The 9687-nt window shown below is 42.4% G+C and overlaps 1 protein-coding gene across 1 annotated transcript in view; it reads left to right on the top strand.

Moving 5' to 3' along the window:
* Positions 1-9687, top strand: part of ZEB1 (zinc finger E-box binding homeobox 1) — a 57768-nt gene that overhangs the window by 28003 nt on the left and 20078 nt on the right. Inside the window, exon 4 of the mRNA XM_019531138.1 lies at positions 5894-6096. Within this exon, the coding sequence (XP_019386683.1) occupies positions 6067-6096 (30 nt within the window). The 5' untranslated portion in view covers positions 5894-6066. The remainder of the gene's footprint in view (positions 1-5893; positions 6097-9687) is intronic.

Below are 9687 nucleotides of genomic sequence, written 5' to 3'. Positions count from 1 at the left end.
TGAGGATCGCTTCCTTGAGAAGCAACCACTCTTCTTGAACTCCCATCTCCCTGGGGTCATGGTCCCTGAAGGCCTGACCAACAAGCCTCTTGAGCTTGTTAGAGTCGGCTTTTCTGAAGTCAAGGACTTCTGTGTTGCTGACTGACTTGCCAGCTTTATGGCGGATGGTGCATTGTGAACGATGTAATTTTTTTTATTCAAAAATATATAAGATTACTAGCCATTATGGTCACAATGTTACAAATGAATTCCTGGGTATATAAAATAGATACGTACAGATAAATTTACAGAGTTATTGAATATATATACTTATTTGCAAAACAGTAGGCATGAGGTCTTCTTACATACAGTCTTAAAGAGACTAAAGGCCACATCCAAATTTACCTTGTAGAAGTTTCCAACTTAAGAATTTGAACATCTGAAAAATAGGCAGCTTGTCCCAAGAGAGCAATGCAAATAATAAGTTGGTTAGACTCCATATAGTTAATGGAGAGAGTTACAAGTCTTCACAGGGGAATCTCTAGACCAGGGGTTTTCCATCCTTTTTGAATGTAGGGCTGGATCATGAACTTTTTATCACCCAGTGAGCCGGCGAGCCATATTCAAAGACCTCACAGGAAGTAGTATCACATCACCCCCCAAAACAAAAGTACAGTGTTTATTTCCGTTTCCCATTGCAGCACCTCAGGCCTCAGAAAACAGCTCGGGGGGCCGAATGGCGGCCACGGGCCACGGGCCACATGTTGGACAAGCCTGCTCTAGACCATCCACTATAAAAATTTCTATGATAGCACAGAAGCCAAGAAAATAGATATCTATACTCCTACTCATGCCACAAATGCTCAAAAATTGTGGCCGTGAAACAGGTGGTATCCGTCTGTGCTGCTGTTTAGTGGTAGATGTGGCAGGGCAGTAGTGTTGCCTGCCACTTTGAGGCCAGGTAGCCACTGAAACTGTTGGCCGGTATAGGCCAAAGCTAATTGGGTGGTCCACAGACCCAGAGAGTTGGCAGATATAAGTCCAGGCACTGAGAGAAGCTGGCAGTACAATCTCGAGCTTGCTGAGAGAACACCACCTTAGCAGGAAGATTGCAACTCTGGAGCACCACCATAGAAAAGGGGTCCAGAGCCTAATGAGAGGCTGAAAGTGAGGGACCAGTAAAGATCTAGGAATCCCAGATGGGGGCTTAAGTGAAAGAACATACCAATGAAGATGCCATCTGTGAGGCATGGGGCATGGTATAGGGAAGGAACAGAGCCATGCAATTAGCCCTTAAGGCAGAGACTGTGCACCTGGTGATGATTTTCATACATTCATAGAAGCTGGGGTCAGAAGGGACCTCAGCATATCATCGAGTCAAACCCTCTGCCTAGGCAGGAAAGAGTGCTGGGATCGGATGACCCCAGCCAGATGCCTATCCAGCCTTCTCTTAAAGACCCTGCAGGTAGAGAGAGCACCACCTCGCTTGGAAACCAATTCCAAATTTTGACCAGCCTTACCGCGAAGTTTTTCCTGTTATCTAGCTTAAATCTGCTGTCTGTCAGTTTGTGACCATTGTTCCTTGTTACCCCAAAAGACACCCTGGTGAACAGAGCATCTCCAATCCCTTGCTGCGTCCCCCTAATTAATTTGTAGGCAGCCACAAGATCACCTCTCAGCCTTCTCTTGTGGAAGCTGAAGAGGTCCAGTTACCTCAGTCTCTCCTCATAGGGCTTATCCTATAAGCCCCTGACCATACAAGTGGCCCTCCTCTGGACCCTCTTGAGTCTTCAGCATTCTTCTTGAATTGCAGCACCCAAAACTGGATGCACTACTCCAACTGCGGTCTGACCAATGTTGCACAGAGGGGAAGTATCGCCTCCTTGGTTCTGTTTGTCATGCATCTGCTGATGCATGATAAAGGGCGGTTAGCTTTGCTGATGATTTTGTCGACGACTCATGTTCATCTTGGAATCCACTATGACTCTGAGATCCTTTTTCATTTCTGTGCTGCTGAGAGGGTCACTTCCCAGCCAGTAGGTATGCTGGATATTTTTGCACCCTAGGTGCAGCACTCTGCACTTGTTCTTCTTGTACTGCATCCTATTGTGTACTGCCCATTTTTCTAACCTGTCCAGGTCTGCCTGCAAGAGTTCCCTACCCTCCAGAGTGTGCACTTCACCCTACAATTTAGTATCATCTGCGAACTTGAACAGAGTACACTTCACACCCATGTCCAAGTCACTGATGAAGATATTAAAGAGTACAGGTCCACGGACCAAACCCTGCAGGACCCACTACCCACATCCGTCCAGGTCGAGACTGAGCCATCTGCTACAACTCTGTGGGTGTGACCACTGAGCCAATTTGCCACCCACTGGACCATGTTAACATCTATATCACAGCCTCTTTATTTATGACAATGGGATGAGATACAGTATCGAAAGTCTTGCTAAAGTCCAAGAAAATGACATCCACCTCTGTTTCTGCATCTAAGCATTTTGTGACCCTGTCATAAAACAAAACCAGATTGGTCAGGCATGATCCACCTGCTACAAATCCATGCTGGTTTCCCTGCTGCATTATTTTTCCCACTGGACTTCCATAAATATGATCCTTCATAATCTTGTCAAAGACTTTTCCAGGGCTGGAGGGGAGACTGACTGGCCTGTAATTACTCGGATCCTCCTTTCTTCCCTTCTCAGATCATCCTTCCTCCCCACATTGGCCCTTTTCCAGTCCTCTGGGACCTGACCTGAGCTCCATGAGTGCTCAAACAGCCATGCCAGTGGTTCTGCTATGACACCGGCCAATTCCTTCAGTACTCTTGGATGAAGCTCATTCAGGCCCGCTGACTTGAACACATCCGGTCCATCCAAGTTACTCTGCACCAAGTCAACATCGACGGTTAGTGGGCTGGTGTCCCTCTGATGCCTGTCTAAGAGCCCACTAGGAGATTTATCTTGACCTCTGTTCAAGAACACTGAGGGAAAAAAAATCATTCAGTAGCTCAGCCTTGTCCCCCCTATCTGTCACTAATTGCTCCTTGTTTAGTAGGGGTCCTATGCTGCCCTGCGCCTTCCTTTTACTCCCTACATACCTAAAAAGACTTTTTGTTGTCTTTAATTTTTGTTGCCAGCCTCAGCTCTGTAGTTGCTTTGGCCTTTCTAACTGCCTCCTTGCAAGCACAGGCCAAATAGGTATACTTCTCCTTGGTAGCTTCAACCTGCTTCCACCGCCTATATGACTTCTTTTTTGCCCTTAGGCTTCCCTGAATTTCCCTGTTTAGCCAATGAAGTTTTTTGGCTCCTTTGCCCCTTTTCTCTCACACTGGGATAGTCTCCCTCTGCACCTGAAGGATTGCCTCCTTTCCACCCTTCCTGGACTCCCATCTCACCAGTACTCCTACCCTGCAATGTGTCATTGACTACACTCCTGAGCACACTGAAGTTAGCCTTCCTAAAGTCAAGCACTTCCCTACTAGTTATCTTACCCACCCTACGCCGGATGGTGAATTCAGTTGATTGGTGGTCACTGTCCCCAAGGTGACCACAAATTTGTACCTCCCCTACCAGGTCCTCCCCCATAGCCAACACCAAGTCTGGTAAGGCATTTCCTCTAGTGGGACAGTACCTCCTGCTTTAGATGTTCTTCTTGTTTGGAAGAACTATTTAGGTAGCCCTGAGCAGCCTCCCTCATTAAAATAACCAACATCAAGGCATGGCAGAAAACCAGAAGGGGTTTGCCCAGAAAGTGAGGGCTGCAAGGGCTTCACGGCCACCACTGAAGAGGCACCCTGTCACAGTGGACATCTGTTAACTTTATGGTGCCAGAGCACCAGCCTCCTGGAACTGTCCACACTCTTCCCAGCATTCCCTGCTTACTGAAACATGCCACTAAGCAATGGGGTCTGATCCCCAATCCCAACAATCATGCCCCGTACCATGGCACACATGCATGGCAGGAAGTACAATTGTGGGATCAGGGATCAGAACCCAATCACACCCTTTCTATTTGCCGGTGCAGGGGGAACACAGATTTCCCCTGCACTGGCAAGTTGAAACCCAGGTGGCTCTGCAGTTATTTTGCAGTGGGAGCCAGTCAGCTTTCCCCTGTGTGGCAAGTTCAAAACCAGTGTCAGCAGTGCCATGTGCAGGGCTGCAGATGCTGGCTGTGCAGCTGGCAGCTGATTAAGACCTGGGGCTCCCTGGTCTATGACTAGCAATCAGCTTAGTGTTAGCATCAGCCCTGGGTTGTTTTGAGATTCCAGGCTGTTTGGAGCCAGGGCTGACAATGAGCTGACTGTCAGCCCTACGCTTAGTGGGCTTGAGACCCTGAACTGGTTGGGGCTGAGGCCAACCATCAGCTGCCTGGGCCCCAGACAGCACCAGGGTTCAAAGAAAATTGCAGTTTTCAAGTGTCTCAGGACACTGAGACGTCTAAAAACCATGCATGTAGCCCAGTTCCCCATGGCTTCCCATGACTGAAAATTTTAAAGTACCTTGCCCCACAACCCCTGCAGGGGCTTTGGAGCAAGGCAGGAAAGGCTGCTGAGCATGGGAATTGCCAGGTTTCTTAGGGTTTACTCTTGCCAGGAAACCCTGCAACACAAGGCAGTTCATTTTTGTCATCAGGACATCTTGATCACAGTGCTGAGTCTCATCCCGGTGCTGAAGTTGACAGTCAGTTGATTGTCATCTTTGGGATGGGAACATGCTACATGTTCAGTTTATGGCACTTTGGGATGGGGGCATGCTACATGTTCAGTTGATGGCTCTATACAAATGAGCCACAAAGATATTCCCTATTTTTTGCGGAACATCTTTGTGCCTGGTTTGCCACTTTATGGTGCCATAAATTAGCTGAATGTGTAGCATTCTTGCAATTGATGCATGATTGGCATGTTAATTGTGCCATAAATGTACTATGTGCCTGGGATCTTAGGTATCTTAATTCTATGCATTTGCTTGGATGCCCAGTTCACCCATTTGGATCTGGCCTGAAATCTGTTTTGCTTTATCTTGACATAAAGCTGGAAGAACTCTTGAACAGTCAGTAGAGTGACACCAGTGTAAACCTGGTACAAGTAAGATCAAAATTGGTCTTCTGGTACCAAATGTTTTTGTTTTCTCATTATTTTCTTTCATCCTTGTCATCTCTACATCTTTGCCATCCCTACAGAATATCTTACTATGAGTTAAATATTTGTATTACATGTTTCCTTGTATTTCTTCTTATTAAGATGTAGAGAGGCAGAAGAGAGATGAATAATGTATTTTGTTTCCAAGAACTATCACAAGAAACTACATTTCTATCAGTCCTTTAATATAAATTTATTAGTTCTTCCAGTACTTGTCTATATATTTATGTATTAGGTGAACATTGTTAGAACAATAAGAGGGGTGCCCTTATAATTCACAAGATTGTTCTTAAGCAACTGAAAGTAAAACAGCTATTCATCACTGGCAAAGTAGTGTTAAATGGTAAATATGACTGCAGGATTGGCATGCATATTCAGAGCTAAATCACTGATGAATTCTTAGACTTTGTTCTGAAATTTTTAAGCTGCTTTTCAATCAAAAAATATATTCATAAATGTTATAGTGTTGCACCAGTAATCCAATAGATGATTAATTATGAGAGACGTGTTTAGTTAGATCTTATTTCTGTTTAGATTAATCAGCGCAAACTTAGTGATATCTGTTCCATAGATAATTAATGAGTAGGTGCATGTCAGGAAAAACTGAAGTAATAGTTCTTATTGCTTTCCTGAAAGTACACAATCTACCAGTAGTTCAAGACAACTATATGTATATATGGACCTAAGGATATATCATCAACATACTAATTCTTGTTGTTATACCCAGAGGTTTCATTATGATTTAAATAAAGTTATATTGTCTGTCCTGTACAGGAACGCCAGATGCATTTTCACAACTGCTTACCTGCCCATATTGTGATAGAGGATACAAACGTTTTACCTCTCTGAAGGAACACATTAAATATCGCCATGAAAAAAATGAAGATAATTTCAGTTGCTCCTTATGCAGTTACACATTTGCATACAGAACACAGCTTGAACGCCACATGACATCACATAAATCAGGAAGAGATCAAGTAAGTGGCAGTAATATTAATTATATATTTGTTATCATTGTAGCAATATGAATAAAAAGGTATGATATAAACAATAAAGTAGAGCTTCAGCAGGTTTATAACAGATAACCTACTTCTAAAGTCCATATTCTTCTAGGGTATTTGCATGGACAAACTCACTACTGGTTTCATACTTTCCCCTAGGTAATAACTACTGGATTGCACCTTTAGTTCAGTACTTCCAACCACCTTGAAAGTGCAGTGTACATAGAATAATTATATTTCTCTATGTGTTTTGCCTTTAAGTTGCACCCTTTTCTTGTTTTCTTACTAACAGGTAGAATCATTCTCTTGATTCATTTGACTGGATTGGACATGAAATACTTAAAGAGCAACTGAGTAATTAAAATTATTGTTTCACATAGAAAAAACTTATGCAAAACTATATCAATCAATAAAAAGGAGAAAATTATTCTAATCTTGTTTTTCTATGTTTCATGGGCTGATTCTAAGAAGTGCTGAACCCTTCCAGTGTGCATTTAGATACCGTATTTACCCGAATTCAGGATGACTTCAAATTTAAGATGACCACTCAATAATAAATTCTAGAAGTGAAAAATTATAAATGTGTTATAAATTATGTATTTGTTATAATTTCCATGTCTCCAATCTCATTATTGGGTGATCCTCTTAAATTTGGCCCCTCCACTTCTACCGCTATAGTAGAGAATACAGCAGCAAGGACCCAAACCTCCTACCCTTGTCCCCTGTGCCTTGCCCTCCCTGCCTTCCCTCCTATCACCTGTTGTCCCTGCCACTTGCCCTACTCATTGCCTGGCCCCCTGCCCCTTGATGCCCCATGGTTGTGTCTTCTCCTCTGCTGCCTATCCCCAGCTGGAGCTGAGTCATTGCCTGCCCCAGGCCAGTACTTGAATTTAAGATGAGGCTTCCTTCTCCCTCCCTATGTTGATGGGGTTGGGGGAGACTCATGTTTGATTCTATTAAATACAGTAAATAGGAGTTGCAGATATTCAGCATCTCTGTTCTTGTACAAATGACCCTCAGAACTGGTTATAAGTTGTGACCATAAGTCATTTCTGAACAGGTTGCAAGTAGTGTTCTATTTGAAATTCATAATTTTTAAAGCCAGGAGGGATCACTGACAGCATTGAAGCTGATCTCCTGTGTAATGAAGGCTACAGAATTTCAAAGATACATTCTGCATGAAACCCATAACTTCTGTTGAGCTATAGTTTTAGCTTTTAGAACCACATCCAATCTTGATATGAAGACTCCAAGTGATGGAGAATCTACCACAATCTTAGATAAATTGTTCTACTAGTTAATTACCTTCCCTGTTAAAAATTGCGCCTGTATCTAGTCTTCATTGATTTAGTTTCACCTTCCAAACCCTGGCTCTCATTATAGCTTTTTATGTAAGATTAAAGATTCATCTACTGTCATAAAGGTCTTCCCCATCATAGCTTCCCCTACTTACGGACTGTAATTCCTCATAATTTTCTCTTTAATAGGAAGGTCAAGCTGTTCTGTTAAATTATCGCATTATAAGGCATTTTTCCTTGCTTGAATCAGACTTGTAACTTGTTTCAGAAACATTTGCAATTAGTCAACAGAATTGTGGACACCAGAATTGGACATATTAGTCCAGTAGGGATTTTATTAGGACCATACAAAGAGACAATACCACCTCTTTACTTCTTTTTGACATTCCCCAACTTAAACATCCAAGAATTGTGTTTTCTGTTACAATGCTACATTGGAAGCTTCAGTTATCTACCCTCTATGTTCTCTTCAGTATCATTGCATTCCAGGATAGTCTTTCCCTTTTTGTAGGTGTGGCTTACAGTCCTTGCTCCTGGATGATATTGCATTTGGCATATATTGTTCAAATGAGCCAGCTTTAGCAAATTTGACTTCTTTTAATTTTTTCTCATTCTTCCAGATTTTTCCACCTGCAAATTTTACCACCAGCACCGTTATGGGTTTTTTCCCCCAAATCATTGCCAAAGATATTGAATAGACATGGGCAAAGAACAGATCCTTGTGGGACACTGCCTGAAATGCTTTCATTTCAGTTTCATCATTTCAGAGAATTCAACATTTCTGATGGCTTTTTAAAGCTTTCAGTTTACCAAATATTATAGTTTTGAACTTGGCCCTTGTTACTGCCATCCTACGGCTGGCAAGAAGGTTATGTGTGTTGCCCTGATTCTGTATAGTGCGAATTATAACAACAGATTGTCATACAAAACTAAGTCCATACAGTGCCTTACAAAAAATATACATATATTCTATCCACACAATTGCATAATTTAATTAAAAATGTAAAAGGTTTCTGACATGATCTGTTTTCCATAAAAATATTAAATATGCAATGATCATATAAGTCTTTACACAGTTTTATCTCAGATCAATGTCAGGTTACCCACATAATCTTATACCCTTTTCATACTGATATACCTGCAGCCTTATAACCAGTATAATTGGTATAACTGCAACCTGGTGCATCTACATGCACAGTTAATGTAATGTGACAAACTCCAGAGCAGTTTGCGCTGGAGTACACTGCTCCTGGGTTCAGTGTCTGCACATGCACTTGGGACAGCAGCACTTTTAGCCAGGGTGGAGCAGCCCCAGGCTGGCACCAGGCTCCAAGGTTCAGCCCCACTCTCCAGGTGGTGGGGTCAGGAGGCAGAGGGACAAAAATGCTGAAACTGTGGAGCCATGTGGCTGGCTCCCTGAGCCTACTGCCAACCCAGGGCTGCTTTGCTCCATCTCAAAGTGCTGCAGTCCCAGTCACCATCCACATGTTTGTTACAGTACTGTAAGATAGTACCATCCCTGACAGTACTATCGTATGGTGGAGTTAATTAATTTACTGTGCCCTAATACTGGCACTCATGTAGATAGTGATGCTTTACTGTTGAGCATTTGCAGTAAAGCATGCATGTAGATGCACCCACTTTGCAGTAAAGCGCACATGTAGATGTACCCACTGTTTGTCAGTCTGTACTGACAAAGCAAGCACAAATGTTAGCATGTATAAATGAAAGGATAGAAAATAATACTGAGGGTATAATACTGCAACTATGTGAACCAAATACATACTGTTACCCTTCCTAATGTTTTCAATTCTGGTCACTTCTTGTAAAAGGGGTATAGAGATAGATTATAAAAATGATTAGAGGCATGGTAATGCAACACTATGAGGACAGATTAAAAAGAATAGCCTTTTAAAAAGGAAACAGATAATTCAGAGAATCATGATAGAAGGCTGCAAAATAATGAACAGTACAAAGAAAAGTAAATTGGAAACTTGCATATACCCTCGCATATACATGTCTTGGTTCCACCATTAGAGTTACTTTTACTCTTTCTGCTGTTGGTTCCTGTATGTTCTGGTTGGTGCTTCTTACTGTATTCATGTTAACTTGTAAATGCCTTATTTAAATCATAATTTTGGAATTTTTCAAGTGGAGGACAATTAAAAGTGGTTGGAGGGAGTATAAATGCAGTGCAAGTTATTTAAGATACCAATGAGTGACCCAGGCAACTATTTAAAACTTGCACTCCCTATTCTATGTTAAAGGA

Source organism: Crocodylus porosus, unplaced genomic scaffold, assembly GCF_001723895.1.
Source record: "Crocodylus porosus isolate Cpor-Errol unplaced genomic scaffold, CroPor_comp1, whole genome shotgun sequence".
NCBI classification, from domain to species: Eukaryota; Metazoa; Chordata; order Crocodylia; family Crocodylidae; genus Crocodylus; species Crocodylus porosus.
The sequence above is the reverse complement of the archived record's forward strand: the minus strand, read 5'-3'. Positions and strand labels throughout refer to the sequence as shown.